The following is a 22,534-nucleotide window of genomic DNA, read 5'->3' on the forward strand; positions in this document are numbered from 1 at the left end:
AGCTGCCTGGAAACCAGTCTTTTCCTGTTTGCATTTGGAACAAGATGTAGAACTCTCAGCTCCTGTAGCACCATGCCTGCCTGGATGCTGCCATGCTTCCTGCCATGGTGATAATGGACTGAACCTCTGAACCTGTAAGGCAACTGCAATTAAATGTTGTCACTTATAAGAGTTGCTTTGGTCATGGTGGTCTCTCACAGCAATGGAAACCCTAACTAAGACAGAAGTTGGTACCACAAGTGAGGTATTGCTTTGATAGGCCTGATCATACCTTTGTTTGGAGGAACATGGATTTTGGTACTTTGAATTTAAGAAGCAGGGGAATGCTTTAAGTGGAGCTTAATGGACCATCCTAGTAGGGATATGGAAGACATTAGTGGTAAGGATGAGTTAACTGTGCAGACCTGGCCCAAGATGTTTCATTGAAGAAGAATTTTATAGTATGTGGCTCAGAAACTGTTCTTATGATATTGTGGTGAAGAATATGGCTGCCTTTTGCCATTGTTTGAAGAGTCTGCCTGAGGCTAAGGAAAAGAGATTTAGATGAATTGTTTTGACAAAGGAAGTCTCAAAACAGCCTGGTATAAACTCTGTTGTGTTTACTAAAGTTCACTCTTACGAAGAGAATTTTTTTACAGTAGGTACAGAGTTTTTTTTTTTTTTTTAAGTAGTGACATTTTAATTTTTTTATTTTTATTTATTTACAATCCAACCATTACCACCTCCCAGTCCCCCCTCCCACAGTTCTTCATCCCATTCCTCCACCACAACTCCCTTGTCCCTAAGAGGATGCTTCCCCCACCACCAGGCCTCTCCCTTCCCTGGGGCCTCAAATCCCTCCAGGATTAGTCACATCTTCTCCCACTGAGGTCAGACCAGGTAGTCCTCTACAGTATATGTGTCAGGGCCTCAGATTAGCTCCTATATGCTGCCTGGTTCGTGACGCAGTATCTGAGAGATCTCAGGAGTCTAGGTTAGTTGAGGCTGCTGGTCTTCCTTATGGGGTTGCCCTCCTCCTCAGTTTCTTCCAACTTTTCCCTAATTCAACCATAGGGGTCCCAGACTTCAGTCCAATGGTTGGGTGTAGGTATCTGCATCTGTTTCAGTCAGCTGATGGTTGGGCCTCTCAGAGGACAGCCATGCTAGGCTCCTGACTGTAAGCACATCATAGCATCAGTAATATTGTCAGGCCTTGGTGTCTCCCCATGAGGTAGATCCCCAGTTGAGCTGGTCACTGAACCACCTTTCCTTCAATCTCTTCTCCATTTTTGTCCCTGCAGTTGTTTTAGACAGGAACAATTCTGGGTCAGAAATTTTGACTGTGGGTTGGTAACACCATCCCTCCTCTTGTGGCCCTGTCTACCTATTGGAGTTGGACTTTATGAAGAGAGTTTTAATAAAAAGGAGCAAGGGGAGAAATGAAAAATACAAAACATATAAATGAAATATTAAAGGGGCACCTGGAAGTAGAATGGAGCTAAATCCTTTGTTCAAGGAGATAAATGGATTAAGGGAATTGTGACTATAGGACAAGATCCCACCCAACTAAGCTTACTGTTTATGATTTTGCAGTTAAACAAGAGAGACTCATATCTAGGTGTTATGATTACTTGGTTAATTTTAATCTGAAATGAATTACAGTCCAGAAATGGAGTACACACACTTTTGATCTAGATCTTGAGGAATAGTGGCCATGAAAGCTTAGGCCCAAGCATGGTGGTTCATACCAGGACACAAAGACAAATAGTTCTCTGAATTCAAGGCCAGGCTCGGGCAATGAAATTTCTAGGTGAAGAAAAGCTTAAGTCCGAGCATGGTGGTACATGCCTTTGATCCCAACATTCAGGAGACAGAGCCATGCAGATCTCTCAGTTCAAGGTAGGTCAATCTACAGAGCAAGTTCCAGGACAGCCAAGTTTAGGCGGTGAAGGAGTTGGGAAACAGAAAGCTGTTGATACTGTAATAGAACAAGGGGGCCATGTTCCAGCTCAAGCAAACTGCAAAACTTGGCAGCTTTGGCCATGTGACTCTGGCTTTAGAGTGAGGAATAAAAGGGACTACTGGGACAATCGATGCTGGCTAGCTGGAGCTAAGAAATTATCGGTGATTAAGAAGAGATTAGCATCATTGAGGTAAAATCTTTTAGGATGTATTTTCCGAGAATGCAAAGAAGTTATGTTCCAGATATAGCCAGGATTGTACCTCATGTTGCAGCTGGACTTAGTAATATGTAAGAACCACCCAGATGGGTAATGGTGTTAAAGGCATGAAAGGATCATAGAGAGCAGCTGAAGCTTGCCTCTGTGTGAGGCCAGGGCATTAGTGAAAGAGTAGCCTCCATTGCAGGTGACAGCCTAGGACTAAAGGGATTATGCAAAGAAGTTAAGGCTTGACACCATAAAGAGAACCTATGAGAGTCTATTGGTGAAGCCTAATTGCAATGAGAAACCCCAGCATATTAGAGATTCCAGTACCAACCATTAGATGGCTACCAGGAACAGCAGCAGCAGTGGAATAGAGTCAACCAGAGCTTTGAGTGCTACAGAGGACAGAGTTGGAGAAGTGACCCAAGCCCTTTCAAGAAACCCAGAAGATTGTGTGTAGAACAAGAACCTGTAAAGTCGAAGTTGCCTTGGAGACCCCAAGATGTTAGAGATGTCAGAGCCATGGAATACCTGCTGAGGAAAGATGCTGACAGGGAATGGAAACAGCCCAGGAGAAAAAAGTTTGTTGCAGTCAACAGCAATGAAAGGAGTTGGAGATCTGAAGAGTGTTTTGACATCAGATATGGAGATGCAGGATTTGGAATTTGTCCAGCTGGCTTTTGGTCTTGCATTTGTCCAATATTTCCCCACTGTGACATTTTGGAATGGTAATGTATATCCTGTGATGTTGGAGGTATGTGATCTGCTTTTTTATTATTTTTTTTTATTTTATAGGGGATTACAGTGAAGTAGTTGGATAAACATCAGAAGAGACTTTGAGCTTTGGACTTTTAACATTGTTGAGACTGTTAAAAACTATGGGGGTGGGGCATTTGAAGTTGACTAAATGTATTTTGCATTATGCTATGGCTAGGTATGTCCCCAGAGACTCATTGGTTTGTACAAGCCTATGGGGGCCAGGGAGTAGCATGTAGTAATTTGAGTATGTGTGACCCAGGGAATGGCACTAATAGGAGGTGTGACCTTGTTGGAGTAGATGTAGCTTTTTTGGAAGAAGTGTGTCACAGTGGGGGTGGTCTTTGAGACCCTTCTCCTAGCTGCCTAGAAGCCAGTCTTATCCTGTTTGACTTTGGAACAAGGTGTAGAACTCTCAGCTCCTTCAGCACCATGACTGCCTGGATACTACCCTGCTTCCCACTATGATGATAATATACTGAACTTCTGAACCTGTAAGCCAGCCCTAATTAAATGTTGTCCTTTATAAGAGTTGCCTTGGCAGCATAGACACACAGGTCCAAGGCCCCTGGCAAATATATATTAGGGGACTGACTGGTCTGGTTTCAGTGGGAGAAGATATACTCAATCCTTGAGAGACTTGAGGCCCCCAGGGAAGGGGGATGCCTGGTGGTGGGGAGCACACTCTAGGAGGCAAGGGAGGAGGAATGTGATGAGAAATTGTGGGAGGGGAAACAGGAGGGAAGGCAATGGCTAGAATGTAAATAAATAAAATAAGTAAAAAAAAGAGTTGCCTCGGTCATGGTATCCTTTCACAGCGATGAAAATCCTAACTAAGACACTTATTAATGAGCATAGCATGCGATACATTAAGTTCCAGGACAATATCAGCAGCGATATTCAAGATTGTTTGTAATTCCTAAGTATTTTACAGGAATATTCATAATTGGACAATGAAAAGAATGCCATGGTATTTTAAATGTGGTTTTAGAGAAACAATTATTTGCAAAGACTTGAAGTACATTATGATCAAGACAAATTTTAGCGCAATAGACATAATTCAATTTGAAAACTGTTTTCTTTATACAATCAGTGAAGTGTTTGTTTATAAATGCAAAAGTGTTCTAAATCCCCAGCTCCAGCTCCAAGCTGGAAGTGGGCCTGATCTTAAGACAGAGTATCTGGGTAGCCCTGGCTGGGTTCAGCGTACAGAGAAGGAACCATCCAATCCTGATGCTCTTTGCCATAACTAGAACCATAAGCATACTGACGGACAATGGCGGCTGGAACTGTACAAATGAAGGAAGACAAAGGCTATCCACATTTGCTGCATTTATTGACCTTTTACTGTGAAGAAATGGAGAAACGATGTGCCTTAATACACCTTCAAAGGGTGACTTTGCGCTAGGAAACACTCTGCCTTGGGATTTTGCTTTGTTGGTGGTGGTGATGGTTGCGTTTTTCTTCCACAAAAATAAATACTTGCTTGTGACATATACCTGCTTCGCCAGAAACCGCCCAAGTCTTGGAAGATTTAGCCTGGAGACACTCCTTGGGGCAGAGTTCACTGGCTCCAGGACTCCTAGTCTGAGTGTCCCAGTCCATTGTCTTAGCCACATGGCCCTATATCTTTATTTTGAATACCTTGCCAACTTCTCAGGACCTTTTATTTGCATTCTTTCTGTAAGCCAGTTTTCACTTTCACTCTATTCTTTTCCTGTCGGGATTGAGTTATCCTAACAACAACAATAACAACAACCAGCCCTCAAATAATTCCTCACAGCAGAACTCTTTCATTTTAGTGCGTAGGCTGTTGTGCAGCATTGTCAAGGTATCAAGAAAATAGGCTGCCCTGCCCTGCAAGGAATTTCGGGTGTTTGTTTGTTTTTTAAGGTTAAAAAAAAAAAAAAGAAATACCTAAAAAGTTGGAGTAGAGATTTTTCAGCCAGTAGTCAAATAAACAGAGGCAGCATGGGGGAAGGGATAATCGCAAGTGTGTGTGTGTGAAGAAGTGTTTTCTGAGATTTACATTCTTCTGGTATGAATGGACAGAATTTAATTTAGGCAAGGCTTTTGAATAACAAGTCTATTCACCCACTGTGAGAGCGTGGGTAAGTAACTTCGCTTGCTAGCGCTTAGCGAGCAAAGCGGAGGATCCACTTTGAAAGATTTCCCTGAGGATTACCTGAGAAATCACCTACTACCTAATAGGCGCAAAGTAAATGGAAGTTGCTGCAGGCTACTGCTTCCTGGATGGGCCATTACTCAAAAATGCCGGAAACTTTGTTTTCAACAAACTAGTCCTCTCACTATAAAAGAACTAGGAACACTGCTGTCATACACGGGGTTAGCTTATTTGAAGCAAAAAGACAAAAGAAAACCCTCTTTAACTTTACACAGGCTAAACTCACTTAACTGGTGGCGGGAGCGCCTCAAAGGCGCCCCCAACCCACCCAACTAGTAACCCAGTGCATTGTGGGAAATGTAGTCTAGGGCTATATTAGACCGGGTACGGGAAAAGTGGATAGAAAACTACAACTCCCAAGAGGAGGTGAAGCGGGGCTATTTCCCAGTCTGGCAGTAGCTCCGTGGGAGGGAGTTGGCACTCTCTCTGCCTACGTGGGAGAGAAGGCACGGTTGGGGGAAGTGTGGAAAACCTCCGGAGGCGCCGCCGCCAACGGAAGACTTGGTGGGAGGAGAAGTAGAGGGGTAAAGACAGGCTGGGAGGGTGGAGGTGAGGAGGACAAATAGGTCGCCTCCGTTCCCGAGGCGGCACAAAGTTCTTCAAGATGTGGCTGAAGCCCGAGGAAGTGCTGTTGAAAAATGCGCTGAAGCTGTGGCTGATGGAAAGATCCAACGAGTACTTTGTCCTGCAAAGGCGTCGAGGCTACGGGGAAGAAGGAGGAGGGGGACTTACAGGTAAGAGGTTGTGGCCAGCTACACCTGCGTTAGGGCTGGGTCCGCTGTCACTGAATAGGTGGCAAGGCAAACAGTTACTCGTCGCTGCCCGCTGCCTCATCTTAAACCCAGGGCGACTGACTGGGGAATTCTGCTCCCGCCACCACCTTTCCTCTGCTACCACCGCGTCCTGACTGTCTTGCACAGGACTCCCAGTTGCTCTTTGGGTCTTACCGCGATAGGAGAAGCTAAGGGGGTTTCCAGTACCTGATGGGTCGCTTCCCATGGCGAAGGGGGCTGATGGGCAGTGCAGTGCGCTAGCTAGACTAGTCCCGTTAAGACAGGCGAGGAGAGCGGGTTCGCGGGTGTGGACTTAACTTTTTTTCCAAAACCTATACAAATAATCACCACCCTAGGGAGTGAGTGCGAGTGTGTGAGGGGCATTGCTAGGACATGGGAATCCTAAGGAGAACGAAGTGCCCCAATCACACCTTGAGAGAGAGGCTGCAAGTGAGATTTGGGTCGGGGCATGGGGCTGCTTGATGCTGGGGAAGTGAAGGAGTAGCCCTCAGAATTACTCACCTCCTCTCAGTTTCGCGTCTTTTGCTATATCCAAGTTTTCAACCCTTGGAATCCCTGTATTCTTCTAAGAGTACATTTCTCTCCAGTGAGTTTGGCTCTGCCCCTTCTTTCAAAGATGTGTAAACCAAACCAATTAAACAAGAAGGAGACTCAACTCTTCTAAGCCAGTCTCCCACAGTTGTTAATCTTAATTCAAAACTGGTCCATGTCTGAAGATTACAAAGAAGGCTGTTTTTAGATCCTTAGTCTTCCATAGGGGCTTTTTACAAATTTGGACCTTGGAGAGACAAGAGCTGTTTTTCATGGTAATTCTTAGTTTGGTATTAGGGCTTTGAAGTGGTGGAGCAGCTTAATTTGGGGAGGGTGATGTAGAGGGAAGAAGCAAAAATCTGACCACCTGAATTTTGATCATATCCTTACCTCTTGCCTGTTGGATGGCATTGATCAAATTCTTTCATATATGCAATCTTTTTTTTTTATGGTGGGTTTAAACTGCTTTTCTCTTCTGAGATTCTTTTTTTATTGATCATTTTATTTGTTTACATTTCAAATGTTATCCCCCTTCCTGGTTTCCCCTCCACACCCCCTTATCCCATATCTCCCTGCCCCCCTCCTCTTTGCCTCTATGAGGGTGCTCCTTCAACCAATCACCCACTCCTGCCTTACCACTCTTGATTCCACCTATGATGGGGTATAAAGTCTCATATATGCAATCTTAAGGTACCACTTTGTGCTAGAATTATAATTTTGGTCACTGCCTTTAAAGTGCTGGGTTGAGAGAGGAGGGTGGAAGTAGACTAGGAAGATTAACTAGTTTACTAGAAAAAAATAGAATCAGAACCAAAGGACTACTGAAGGGTTGAAGGAAGAAGTTTCGTGGCTTATGTGACATTGATCTTCTTTGGCTAAAAAGAATGGTGCTTACTCTATGGAGATATGCGTGTAAACTGTAAGATAATGTTCATAAAGGTATGTTTATGTTAAGGCGAGCCTCCTCTAATGTGGATAGAATTCATATGTCCTATGAGATATATGACTTTACAACTAACAATCATCTGACTTATCCAACTTCTAAAAAGGGCCTTCAGGCAGTATGGGAACAAAAATTGCCCCTATAATAAAAGTAGCATTTTACATTTTTTCCTGAACTTTAAAAATTACAAGTTGTTTTAGAGAAAAGTTTTCATTGAAATGACAGTTTCATTCAAATAGAAATTTCTTTTTAAAATTAATTACTTTCTTTATTTACATCCCAAATGTTGTCCTCCTCCTGGTCCCCCCTCCCAAAGTTCTTCAACCCATTCCCCCTTCACATCTGTGAGGGTCCCATCCCCCTTTCTCTGTGGTATCAAACAGGTCAATTAAAATGGATTTTCTCTTTACCCCACTCACCTCTTTTATTAGTTCCCCATTGCTAGAACACAAGGAACTTCGTCTGAAGAAATAAATGAAAATTTCTATCACTTGCAGATATGTGCTGTGATGAGTAACTTATAGTCAATTTGTATCTGCATGACTGTTTTCCTTGTGACAATAACATGCCTGAAATAACCACCAAAGTCATATAAATTTAACAAAATAACTCAAAAAGGAGCAAAGAGATATTTTAAATGTTTTTGTTGTTGTTGTTGTTCCGTTTGGTTCAGAGCAAAAGTGTATGCTGATTTTCATGGCTGCCTAACTACTGCCTTCTTAGTTAAACTTGTGGAGCTAAGAGCTGTGCTGTCCTCATTTCCATTAGCTTTCATCAGAGCATCAGTATAGGCCAGCATAAACCTGCCTTTGCCCATTTTATGTATTTGATATGTTGTCGTGTTACGTACTATCCCTTTATAAGATTAGTTTATGTTTGGTATAATGGAGAAATGACAGTGACCTTTGAGAAATGTTAATAATTGTACTTTAAAATTTGTTTTCTTTGATATGCGATGATTGGGAGTAATCCCCACCCCCATAATATTATATCTTGAGTATAGATTTGATGAAATTTAGTTGATTCCATTTGAGTGGGGGAGTCTAATTATATAGCTCAGGCCAGCTTCAAACTGACAGTTTTTCTTCCTCATCCTCCCAAATGCTGGTATGATAGGTATTCACTACCACACTAAGCTTGGTGAACTAATTTTTCTTTCATAATGATGATTCTCTCAAAAGAATCTTCACATTAGAGTCCCAAGGTCCCTTTTCTAGAATTATAAGATATTTTTAGTGGGCATCTGGTTAGATTACTGATCATTTATCAAACTTTGTCTTTCTTAGTTATCCTAGGTTACAGCAGAATGGAACTTTTGTAAAAAATTTTTTGTTATACCCAAAGTTGTTATTGTTGCTTTGGTTTCTTGTTTATTTAGAGACTATTTTACCCTGGGTTTTTCTAGTTGCCTCACATTCTCCCTTGGTTGAGAAAGGTAAAGACTGCACGATTGCAGCTAAATTTAGCCCCTTGTTTGATGTAATTAAAATAATTTATGCATACTTGGCTTATTAAGCACAAATCAGCAATTTTCTCTGCTTGGCAGATGAGAGCCACTACGTAGACTACCTCCTGTTAAGTACTCTCCTGAATGTGGCTTAGGGAGACCTGCCAATCAGGAAGTCTTGGGTGTTTGTTGAAAGAATTTTACTCTTGAAGTTTTCATACCTGAATAATGGTAAGAAGGATCTTAGACACTGGATTTATAGTTACCATCAGCAGACCTTTTTATTTTTAATTTCATGTAGAACACCGGTTGAAAACAAACATTAAAACAAAAGAGTATAAATAGTTCTGTTTCCTTATCTCCTCTTTTACTTTGGTACTATCCCTTTGAAATTAAGGCATCTGTGTAATTAGAGCATGGTTACATTTGAAAAAAGCACTTTATTTTAAAATATTTGATGTAATCTTTCATTTTATATTTGTGTATACTTTATGAATCACTCTAAATGATTTTCTCTAAACACACATGTAATAAAGGGAATTTTTAACCCTTTTTTGTCCATGTCATAGAAACCCAAAGCTTTTCTTTTGCTTAAGCCCCCAACTCAAAAGTCTAACTCTGGAAATGTTCATATTACATATGTGTTAGCAAAATGTTATTGGATTCCGTGCTCACAAAGAAATCTCAAAGGGTAAACATACCATTTTATGATAGGTCTGGAAAGTCCTACTCCCCATACACATGCAACTCATACTCAGAATAAAGTATCATATTGGCTTATCAAAAAGAAAGTCCCAGCAGGTTGGTGGTGATGCACACCTTTAATCCCAACACTAAGGAGGCAGAGGCAGGTGGATCTCTGAGTTTGAGGCCAGCCTGATCTGTAGAGTGAGTTCCAGGACAGCCAGGGTTAAACAGAAAGAACTTGTCTCAAAAGAAAGAAAGAAAGAAAGAAAGAAAGAAAGAAAGAAAAGAAAAGAAGAGAAAAGAGAAGAAAAGAAAAGAAAAGAAAAGAAAAGAAGAGAAAAGAAAAGAAAAAGGAAAACCCCACATGGTGAACAGTAGGGAGGACAAATCATATTTTATGCTCCTTCCCCAATCCTTTAAGCATCTAATCCCTGTAAAATCAAGTAAAAAGTATCCTTAAAGATCTCTTGAGAGTTGGGGAAATGGTTCAATGGATAATAGCAGTGACTATTTTTCTGTTGGAGCACATTCAATTCTCAGTACCCACATGGCAGCTCATAGCTGTCTATGATTTCAGTCACAGGACACCTTCTGGCTTCTGTAGGCACCAGACATGCACATGGTGCACAGACATACATGCAGGCAAAACACTCATACACATAGAAATAAATAAAATTTAAAAATCCTTGGAATAAGAAAAAAGCAGCCTTGTAGGTTTCAAGAATTAAAATGATCAGTGTTATCAATTTTCTTGCTTTTAAAATTAAGCTAAAGGGTACATATGTTTCTATTTAACACTATAAATCTGTATGTCTCCCCCAAACCCTTTACATATAATCTGTATAATTATGACTTTAATTTAACTCTTAAGGACTGCAGGTTCATGGCCCTAAGGTGCATAGGAGCAAATATATTCTACTCTTTGCTGCAAAGGAAGAGACCCTAGGAGCAGATAGGGGAAGGAAAATGGTGAGAGACATAATCAGTAAGTGCCTAAAACAGCAAAAGGCTTATAGGTAGGCAGTCAATAATCCTCCCTTCTATCAAGAAAACAAAACGACTAAACCGACCGTCTTCATTGCTCAAAACTTCAACCTGTCCTTTCATATTTAAAGATATGTTATATACCTTTGGAATATATATACATATAGATATCACACGCATACAAATACACACACACACACACACACACACACACACACACACACCCCTTCAGAAGAATTAAGATGTTCCAGGCAAGCAGGCAGGCCCCAACTCTGGATGCTATCGTGTGGAACGTTTGCTTCAATAATCTTGAAGCCAGCATTCATAGTGTACAGATGCACCATCCAGTGATACACTTCCTTCATTAACCCTGCTTCTTTTAGCTTTTTACCTTTTTGGTTGTTGTTGTTGTTGTTCTTTAATATGTATTTGGTCCCTTTAGAGTTGAAAAAATTTTTTTAATAAATAAAAGCTTAGCTTACTCATCTGTGAGGTGAAGATAACATTGTCTTCTCTATCTCAGGTCACTGTAGTGTAAGTCAAATGGGTTTTGAAATCAATTCTCAGTACCCACATGGCAGTACCCAAATGTGACACCTTTCCTATTAAATGCTATTTTAAGGCCCTAAAGACCAAAGAAATCAGTCTTAGTCCTCTCCCTCTCTTCCTCGCTCCCCAGTTTCCCCATATTCCCTAACCATTTCCCCTAATAGTTATTTTCCATGTTGTATATAGAAATTGATTTGAAGGAATAATATTGAATATGTCCAACATAATGATAACACTGCAAGAGCACAATCCTGATAATCACTAGGGAATATGATAATGCTGACTATACATCTGTTACTTATAATCAGGATAATTTAAGAGAATTAGAATAATTTATCATGACCAAGTTTCCTTTGATCTAGGATGGCTCTAATCCCAGCAGTTTCCAAATAGCACTTCTACAGATCTAAGTACCACTCGTACTGGAGAATGTTATTGAAAAACAATATACAATTTTGGTTCTCCTACTAGTATTTTTAAAGCATAATTCTTGAAGAAGGAATACCAATTCAGCTTATGAAATCTCTCTCTGCGTGTGGACAGTTCAGGAAGGAATATGGGTATAAAGTAAGCTGAAAATAATAAACAGCATAGTTGCCGTATTGCTGTGATGGTGGTTACATGGGCTTTGTGTTGCCTTTTTGTTATGAATTTTGTCCTGTTTGCCTTTTTTTTGCCACTGCTATGTAAGTACAAAGGATAATACAAAATCTTAAATGTGATTGCACACATATTTGCTGAACAAGTATTTACTAAATGCCTTCTAACAATCAAGGATTGGTTTGCTTGTTTTTAATTGTATGTGTATGCATATTTTGACTGCACGTATGCATGTATGAGTATGTGGTGCCTATGGAGGCCAGAAGAAGGCATTGGGTGCCATGGAACTAGAGTTACAGATAGTTGTGAGCCTTTGTGTGGGTGCTGCAAATCACGTCCAAGTCTTCAGGAAGAGCAGCCAGTTCTCTTAACCACTGAGCCATCTCTTCAGCCCCCAAGAACTGTTTTTAATTGCTGAAGATAGAGCAGTAACTAAAACAATTTTTTCCATGGGGTCTCATTCTAGCTGAGAGGGATAAACAGTCAAACCCTGTGTGATACGAGTGGAGGTGATAACCAATATGAAGAATAAAGTAAGATGTTCTGATACACAAGGAAGGGGTTCAAAAATTGATCTATGAGCAGAGACTGGAGGGATTTAGAACATGTGAGCCAATTGTATCTGGTAACAGAATAAATTGTAATAATTCTTGGAATGATTTTACTGTAATCAGATACAGTGAAATGTATTGTTACTGATTTTGGTTAATAGAATAGGCATGGTTCCTACAAAGTTTGCAGTCTTCTAGAGCATTTGACAAACAAGTAAACAAGTATTTTATTACTGGGATAGTAGCTCAGTTTGTTGACTTATTTAATCTATGAATAAATAGATATTTAAAACCTCCAGTCCAGTTTTCTATACCTAGCTCTGATATATTTTATGATTAGCAGAGGTGCTATAAAAATGAAAACAAGTCGGGCGTGGTGGCACACGCCTTTAATCCCAGCACTCAGGAGGCAGAGACAGGTGGATTTCTGAGTTTGAGGCCAGCCTAGTCTACAAAGTGAGTTTCAGGACAGCCAGGGCTATACAGAGAAACCCTGTCTGGAAAAACCAAAAAAAAAAAAAATAATAAAAAATAAAAAAAAATTTAAAAAAATAAAAATAAATAAAAAAAGGAAACAAAATTTTTCTAAAATCAGAAATAAATAACAATAGCTGGGATACTTGTGGCAGAATTCCAGTGTGGCATCTGTGGAGCTTTTTGCCAAAATCCAATTTAGATCATTTTTAATTAAATCATTTGTCTATAAGCACTATCAGTATCTGAGAGGCTGTTTGCTAGGGAGAAGTCAAAAGGTATTCTAACTGAGGAATGATATTATAAAGCAAAACATAGCAGTTGTTGGGGACAGAGTAGATATTCCAGATGCATTTATTTGGAATTAGAAACGTGGGACTCAAGATACGATGCTGTTAATAACTATATAAAGGTTGTTGGGAAAGAACATCTTCATCTATACCAGAGGAAAATTTGAAACAGTGAGTTAAAAAGATCTAAAAATTGACATTTAATTGGTCTTTGATGATATTTCAATGGAAAGTATAGGGGCTTGTTTTTCTCTTCCTTATATAGAGTAAAGGAGTAAGGTTTTAAAGCAATGGATAATCATAATTGTTGGGTTTTATTATCTTTGTTTTCTTCTTATTTTAAATGAACCAAAATGTTTTTTTTTAAATGTTCAAGGATGAAAAAATAGAACCTAAAGAATTATTTTTTATTAACTGTTTTCCAAAGCTCCTCATGTAAAATTGGCAGCTTTCAAAATGCCATGTGGCCATTGGGTTATTCTAAAATAATCACTCACAGTTCTGTTTGAAGGGTTTAGATCTGGTAGCAAAATAATAGAATCGGGAAAATTTATAACCTCCGTTGAAAATACTTTTCTCTTACTTGAATATGTTTCTTACTAAGTGCATTGGCAGTTTACTAATTAGTTTTCTCATTAACTTTTAATGAGACTGACATTATAAAAAATTCAGTAAAGGTGTACTGGCTAGACTTTGTAAGCATGACAGCTTATGATTAAAGAATCAGCTGTAAGGTTACAACAGTCATTACTATGGACCAAATATATAATCAAACATTTTATAGAGACTAGAAATGAATCCTATTGGTAATTAGAAAGTTTGTTTACACTATTCTTCTGCAGCTAGAACAGTGTTGTATTACACAGTGCCCTCAATCTACTTTATAAACAGAACTGCTTCCCCAAAAAAGTACACATTATTTTGTGTACTAAACTAGCATATTGGTAATGAACACTCCATAGTTTGCTTTACTGTTGCTGTAATAGGACGCTCTGATCAAAACCAACTTGGGGGTAGGAAAAGGTTTATTTCATCTTATATGTTACAACCCATTATCTGGGGAGGCCAAAACAGGAACCCAAGGCAGGAGCTTGAAGCAGGAACTAGGAAGAAACACTGCTTACTGGCTTGCTTCCAGACTCTTTCTTAGACAACCATGGACCATCTGCCTAGGGATAGTATCACTCACAGTGGACTGGGTACTTGTACATCAAATAGCAATCAAAAAATGCCCCCACAGATGTTCCTACAGGCTGATTTGATGGAGGCAGTTCCTCAATTGATGTTCCTCCATCCTAGATATGTTAAGTTGATGGCCAACATTAGCCATCAAAAGCACCATCTTCAACTTGTAGCTATTCCAATGGCCTTTCCTTTAACATTCAACTCTTCATAATTCCTTGCTTATCAAAATCATTGCTCCAGTACAGGGAAAAAAAAAGGCATTCATTATTAAGAAATTGGAAGGGGCAATCATTGATCTGTGTACTTTTTATTAGATTTTATTTGTTTACCCTGATGCTGTGTATGTCTGTATGGGGAACAAGGGGACAAGTAGAAGTCAGTTCTCTTCTTCACCATATGGGTCTTAGGGATCAAACTCAGGCAGATTTGGCAGCACGTACACTAACCTACTGGCTGTGTTCTTAACACTGGCTGCCTGTTACATTTGACTGAGGAACTTTTAAAAGCTACTAAATGATATTGCTGTATTTATGGAGAAATTGATGTCTTGGATTTAATTTAAAATATTTCTGGAAAGAAGACAAAATAAAAATGTTGATTATTATGGATATACATAGACAAACTGCTATATTGTAAGTAAAGAAAAATAGAACAACAATATCTTAGGATGGATCAATTAAGTCATAATCCTTGGGCTTCAGTAGTTTCAAAACTTAAGTTTTAAAACTCTTCTGACTGACTCAAATTTGTTGTTTGAGTTGAGAATCGTTATCATGGAATATAAAAGGGAAAAAATCAAGAATCAGAAAGATCTGGGTGGTTTGGAGTGCTCAGGTAAAAGCAGTGATATACAACCAATCAAAACTGCAGAGTGTGGAACCCAGTTAGAGATCATTACAGAAAAGGGGGTGAAAAGAGTGTAAGAGCCAAAGGAACAGGGAGTTTGTGTCTTCTAGAAATGTCAGAAGCTACACCTATGAGGTCTCACCAACAACATTATCTACTCATCAGCTGAACAAGGTCGACAGTAAACATGCCAAAGTAGATGGATCTTTGTGGTCATTACAAAGTCTTAACTCTACACAAAGAACGATGGGTAATTAAAGATGACTGAGAGTGGGAGCAACAGTCTTTCCTAGGGAAAAGCATACCAATTGGTTATAGAATACAAAATGGTAGCCCTGAAAACATAATACAACTGACATTATACAGAATTATTTAGTAACACACACAAAGGTAACAACAGTTAAAGACAAAGAGGCCATGAATTTGAAAGAGAGCAAGGGGATATATGTGGGAGGTGTTAGAAGGAAAAAAGGGAAGGGGATGATGTAATTACATTATAATCTCAAAATTAACAAGTTATCAAGAAGAAAATAAAGATTTCATTTTTGAACAAAAGCTGATGACATAAAATTAAAATGGGTAAATATAAACATATATTTTGTTGTTTTGTTTTGTTTTAATTTAGATAGTTTCACTATGTAGCTCTGGCTATCCTGGAACTCACTATGTAACCCTTGGTCTCCCAGAGGTCCACATGCTGCCGCTGCCTTCTGAATGTCAGGGTTAAAGGCGTGCACCACTACACCTGGCTCACATATATATTTTTAAAAACAGTCTCTACTATAACAAGTAATACTAAGGTCAGTGCTTACATTTATAAAAAAGGGTCAATGTATTTTTATCACAAGCATAATTTCATAGTAATCTGGTATCCAAACATCTAGCCATCTTAGGCTACATTAAGAACCATGGGGTTTAACTGCAGATGTTGCTCAGTGTTAGAGTTCTTGGCTACCATAAACAAGGCCCTGGATACTGAAAAAAATAATTTAAAAAGAATTATGGAGTCCATAATATAATGGTTCAGACCTTATTTGGTATTGAAGTAGTTTATTTTTGACCTATTTTGGAGCTGGGTCTCAAGTAACCCAACTTAGTCTTCAACTTGCTGTGTAGCAGAGGGCGACTTTGAACCCATGACTTTCCTGGCTCCATCTCCAAAGTGTTGTGATTATAGAAAGGAACTACTATATCTGTTTTAGTAGTCTAGTTTGAGTGACACTTTTAACCATTATTTCCAGGATAGGCTATGTAGTAGGTAGAACTAACTGCAAAATGAAAACAAAATGACCCATGAAATCATAAGGATTTTAGGGTATTGACAACAACATTAACCAAGCAGAGTCGTTCTGCACAGAGTTCTGTTTACAGATCATAAACCCAAATAACGGGCCCTGACTATGACCTTTGGGAATACAATATCTTCTTTAGTTTAAAAATAGGAAGCCTTAAAGAAGTAAGGGCAAGGGATACTGTGAGGAGGTAAATGTGCTAGAGACTAGATTATATGACTAATCAGGATGTTTTTCATCTCCAAAGTCTGCAATTCTTTATCTAGCCAAAAGGATTAGCTTGTGGTAGTAATTATTATTCATAAAAAGCTGCCTTTAAAAATATCACGTAACTTGGCATTTTTTGTAATCTTACTCTATTAAATAAAAACATTTCACATTAATTAATGTACTTATTATTTCCTTAAGAAGGTGGGTGTAGCTTATTTTTCCAGGATGCTGCCAAACTCCATGGACATTCTAGAACATTGAGTGATATCATAGTTATAGCCATTCAAAGGCTAATTCGAGTATCAGTATTTTCAAATTTCTTATTCTACCATGCAGCTGATAGTGTCTGGTGTCTTTTGAATTTATGATAGTTACAATGGTTTCCCATGAGCAGGCTCATTTATGAGCCTCAATGTTCAGGCAGTCAGATGATGAACCTCTGTAATATGGAAAGGCAACCCATTGCTGCTGGCTTATTTTCTTGTACTTTTAGAACTCACACATTGGCACACATTAATCCCTGCCTGACTTGGAGGGACTTGATGATCCCACCTTAATGAGCTGGAAGAGTTCTCCCAAGTGACTAGAAATGTATTCAAGTGCTAGCGTCCCAGTTGCTTGTTGCACAGTTTTATATTAACTAACTACTTCATGCACTTATAAAATCTTAGCAATTCCCTTTTGTATTATGTAAGACATAATGTTGTCAATACTTCTGTTGCCCTACCCCCCAAAAAGTAATAAACCTTTCTGGTCAGTGATTTTGGCTACCTTGTCCCTAGTGTCACAACATATCAGAGGACTGATGTGTCATTTAGAAATCATTTTGTGTTCTCTTCCTGTGCTCTCTGCACCTCGGACAACATTGCCCGTGTTCTTTCTGTCAGACTTTACCTACTTATCTTTTCACCAGTTCTTCTAATAATTATCTTTCAGAATGTGTGCAAAAAAAGAGAAATAACAGTTGAGCTAGTTTTATTAAAAATCTCATAAATAAATAAGTAGCTTTCCTTGCAATTATACATTTTTCTTTTCCCCAAACCTTGTTTAAAATGAAACTCTTGGAAGATGAGTGTCAAGTAAACTAGCAGCCAGACTGCCCTGTTGAAAAGAAATACTTTTTTTTTCTCCTTTGAGATAGGACATATAGCTCAGGCCAACCTCCAACTTGGTATGGAACCAAAGCTGGCTTTGAATGCCTGATCTTCCTAAGTGGTGAGATTCCAATATAATTTCAGAAGTTTTAATTTCTTGGGTTTTTTGTTTGTTTGTTTTGTTCCTTTGGGTTTTTTTGTTTTTTGTTTTTGTTTTTGTTTTTTTGTTTTTGTTTTTGTTTTTCGAGACAGGGTCTCTCTGTGTAGCCCTGGCTGCCCTGGAACTCACTCTGTAGACCAGGCTGGCCTCAAACTCAGAAATCCACCTGCCTCTGCCTCCCAAGTGCTGGGATCAAAGGCGTGCTCCACCATCACCTGGCTAATTTCTTAAACTAGACAACTTCGTCAATTTGTTGTATGTATTTACACACGCAAACAAACACACACACACAAATTGATTTTCAGTCCATCTCTTTTGGTTGTCTTTTGCTAGTTACTCTTTTGTCTTTTGAATATGTTCACTGTCCTACCTTCAAATTGAGAACATTCTTCCTTTCTTCATTTCTTGGGTAATTTCACTCACATTCCTCTGAGAAGACTATCTGCATATGTTCAGCTCTGCTTTCTTTCATCCTTGACTACATGTCCACGTTTTTGCAGCAACTACTTTGATGCTTAATTATCTTTCTTTGTATACTGAACTCCTCTGTTTCTTTCCTCACTAGTTGAAGCATAATCATTTCCCCTGCCTCATTCCAATGGTCTCTTATCCAGTACCTCCTCTTAAATAATATCCATCTAGATTTTTTGATCCTTGGTTCATCAATAAAATCTTCAATTCATACCTTCCTTTTGTTTTTCTTTTGCAGCACTGAAGACCAAAATTCAGGGTCTCATGCATGCTAGCCATTCATGCCATCAACTATATCTCCAGCCCACACCTTAACTTTTGACTGTATTCGATTTATTTCTTTATAACCTACATGCTGCCATTGCAGTACTCTTTTTTTTTTTTTTTTTAAAAAAAAGATCTTGCTTCGTTTTCTTATGTAAAGGATGGACTTCTTGCCATATGGCTAGGAAAGTGTGCCACTACACAATTTTAAATAGGCTCAATTTAAGCCCACTACAGGGTGCTATTCTAATTTGTTGCGTGTCAGTAGGTGACAATTTGTCCTGTTTTATTATTTTTTAACTTGGTTTATTTGAAGATTTTTTTCCTTTATTTTTGAGACTATAATTACACCATTTCCCCCTTCCTGTTCCTCTTTCCATACCTTCCCATGTAGCCCTCCTTGCTTTCTTTCCAATGCATGGGCTCTTTTTTCAATAACTGTTTTTATATATTCCTAGATATAACTTGCTTTGTTTGTATGTTATTTGTATGTATATTTTCAGGGCCTGCAATTTGGCATCAGAGTGTACTGGTGTCATGTATGCTTCCTTTTAAAATGTATGTACAATATATTTGATCATATTTTTTCCTCTTCCAACACCTTCCAGATCTTCTTCACCTCTCCACCCCCCCCCTCTCTCACATACCCCAAATGTCAAAACAAAAGTTTTTAGATTTACTTTATTTGATGTCCATGAACCTTTTTCTTTCATGTCTGTATGTGCACCGTGTGCACACTTATGGATAGTTGTGAACCATGTGGGTGCTGAGTCCTCTGCAAGAACAAGTGCTTTTTGTTTTGTTTTGTTTTGTTTCAAGTCAATTCTATTTATTTATTTTATTAGACATTTTCTTTATTTACATTTCAAATGTTATTCCCTTTCCTAATTTCCCCTCCGGAAATCCCCTATCCCCTCCTCTCCCTGATGAACTCTCAATTCTGAACATCTATGCTCCAAATGCAAGGGCATCTACAGTCATTAAAGAAACTTTGCTAAAATTCAAAGGAACAAGTGCTTTTAACTACCCAGCCATCTCTCCAGTCCCTAGAAATTATTGAGAGATTTTTGCACTTTCCAAATCCTTGGTCATGTTACTAACTGACATTATACCACATTCCTAACCCTTTTTATCTTACATTTAGTCCATATTCTCACTCCTATTTTTTCTGCTGAGTCAATTTTCCTATCTTTTATTCTCTATTTTGCTTCCATTTATGATTTTGATGATTTCCTATCCCATATATGCCAGCATACTTATATTTTCATTCAAAGCTAATTTGAAATCTGAACACATTTATAGTTGGTAAAAATATGAAAAGAACCAAAAGCCTGGTTTGTAGTTGTCTTTAATTTTTTGAAATTATGTATGCTAAGTTAAAAAGAAATGTTCATAGAGCAGAAATATCACTCAGCCAACCAATGCTTTTGAAAATAGAAAAGTAGTTGTATATAGTTGAGCCATTCCATGACATAGTTAAGGCCATACACTATGCCTCATTGTATTTAGAGATAAGATACAAACCCAAAGGTAGGTAACATAGTTATTCTCAGGGACTGTATATATATGAAATGCTTAGAAAGTAATTGTAATAACCAACCTAAGAAGTAAATACCCAGTTATGAAGTATAAAATTGAAGTATTATAAGTACCCAGAGAAGAGGGAAAATATTGCTTGGCATTGCTACTAAAGCTTTTATAGGGAAGTAGGTCTTAAAGAAAATACACAGTTTGGATTAGCTGGACTGGGCTAGAACACTTTTGTTAGCATTTCTCAGTAAAAAGATAATTGTTCAGCAAAGACCCTAAGGGAAAAATTAACTGGCTATTTAAGAGAACAGAAAATTTTGTTCCAGGAAGTAGTAGGAAATATAATCAGATAATTACAATGGAACTAATTGAGCAAGATCCTTGAATTCAAAATTGAGGAATTAGGAATTGTTGAAAAGAAAATCATTTTGCCAAAACATTCTCAATAATGACGATTTCCCCCTTATTTACATATTTAAAATGTTCTTATATAATTCAAAATAACTAATATTGAATGTTCTACTGTTTACTGAACATTGCTCTAAGTCCATGGCTCTCAACCTGTGGGTTGTGACTCCTTACACAGGGGTTGCATATCGGATATCCTGCTTATCAGATCTTTGTATTATAATTCATAACAGTAGTAACTATAGTTATGAAGTAGCGATGAAATAATTTCAGGGCTAGAGGTCATCGCAACATGAAGAGTTCCCAGCATTAGGAAGGTTGAGAACTACTGCTCTAATAACTCATTTAATCTTTGTGGTACCCTTTGCAGTTCATTCTGGTTTGTCTCCCTTATTTTACAAACGAGGATATAGAAATGGAAACTACTTTAACATGTTCAAATTGGCATACGTGACAAAGCCAGAATTCAGCTCATCTAGTATTCTCGGGTACTAGTTCTACCTTCTTGTCTAATAAAAAAATACACAGCCTTATTATACAACTTTCCAAGTACTTCAAGTAAGAGACTTGGACAATTGAACCTCATGTATTTTTATTAAATTATCATTTTCCCAAACACCACTTATATTTATAAATGTTGGTTTTTCCATTCCAAATATATATTCTTTTTTGTCTGTGTTATGTTTGGGTAGGTGTGAGCATGTGTATGTGTGCACATGCGCTTGGAGTGTAGAGGACAACCGTGGATGTTGTTCCTTAGGTGTCATCTACCTTTGTTCTCTTTGAATCCTGGTCTTCTATTGGTCGGGAACTCACCAAGCAGACTAACTAGTGAGCTCCAGGGACCCAAGTTGTCTCTGCCTCTCCAGTGCTGGAATTGCAAAGCAGGTGTCATCATTACTGACATTTTAATTTAGGTTTTGGGAACTGAACTCAGGTCCCTGATTGAGCCATTTCCCTATCCTCCATACATATATTTTAAGAAAAAAAAATCTCAATAACAACTCTGGAGTACATTTAAAAAAAATAAGTCCATTAATTCGACATATAAATTGATAGTTATTTTATCTCTTGCAAAGTCTATACTGTAATCTCTTTTTCTATTACAACAGGGCTCTTGGTTGGGACTCTTGATTCTGTCTTAGACTCCACTGCTAAAGTAGCTCCATTTCGCATCCTACACCAGACACCAGATTCTCAAGTGTACTTGTCAATTGCATGTGGTAAGTATGGTTGTTTAGAAAGCCCTACAATTCAAGTAGAATCAAGATGCTAAGATAATCATATTAAAACTAATTGAGCGTCCCATTCCAAATTGAAGAATTAATCATTACTGAAATGAAAATACTTTTACTAATATATTTTAACTAATGAAGATTTTAATCATATTTAAATGTATAAGGTATCTTACTTATATAAAACCCAAATCCAAATCACTTAATATTGAATGTCACTATATACTAAGCACGGTTGCATGTGCTTTGGAGATAGTAAAACTGAATATTAACTTGTACTTTGCAGTTGGTTTGAGATTTGGAAGGCAGCTAAATGCAACTATTCTTTGAGAGGACCTCTCTTTAAGAGTGATTACGGTTTATTGCTGATGAAAACTCCATTGATGGGAGATAACTGAAGTATGTGGTCGAGCAGAGCAGATTCTGAGCATCTTTGGTTGGTGCTCCTGTTACCTGACTCCTTTTATCAACTCTTTCATTTCTTACCAAACCTCTGGGAAGATTGGATATTCCCCCATTAAGTATTGGCATTCTTTTCTTCTTCTTCTTCTAATAACTGAGGTGAAGAGAACTTGGAGTTTATGCTGAGCCTAAACTTAAAGGTAGTTCCTTGAAGAAGTGGAAGCCTGAATATTTGAAATGTATTTGTGTTCACATATATGCTATTTCACAGAAGGCACTGTAACCTTAAAATGCTAAGGAATGGTTTATAAGTAGTGCTACATAATCATTCATGCTCAAATTATCCAGATCTTCCTAATAATACAGATCAGATTTTTTTTTTAAACTCACAGTGACAGTTTGGTATCTTTTCTATAATTCCATTGTAATAGTAAACAGAACTAAAACCTAATCATTTCTGGTCTTTTAAATTTTTTATCTTTTTTAAATTGAATACCTTCTT

General features: G+C 38.2%; 1 protein-coding gene across 2 annotated transcripts in view; it reads left to right on the forward strand.

Annotated features, from left to right (window-relative positions):
• Positions 1–5,472: 5,472 nt before the first annotated feature.
• The window catches only part of Tbc1d8b (TBC1 domain family, member 8B), a 69,258-nt gene continuing 52,196 nt past the window's right edge, over positions 5,473–22,534 (forward strand). The window contains exons 1-2 of one of the 2 annotated variants that reach the window (NM_001081499.2): positions 5,505–5,819; positions 21,508–21,618. In NM_001081499.2, the coding sequence (NP_001074968.1) occupies positions 5,690–5,819; positions 21,508–21,618 (241 nt within the window). In that variant the 5' untranslated portion in view covers positions 5,505–5,689. Of the gene's footprint in view, positions 5,820–21,507; positions 21,619–22,534 lie in introns of both variants that reach the window. The other variant, XM_006528546.3, reaches the window with a different exon arrangement.

This window comes from Mus musculus, chromosome X (assembly GCF_000001635.26).
Source record: "Mus musculus strain C57BL/6J chromosome X, GRCm38.p6 C57BL/6J".
Classification (NCBI taxonomy): Eukaryota; Metazoa; Chordata; class Mammalia; order Rodentia; family Muridae; genus Mus; species Mus musculus.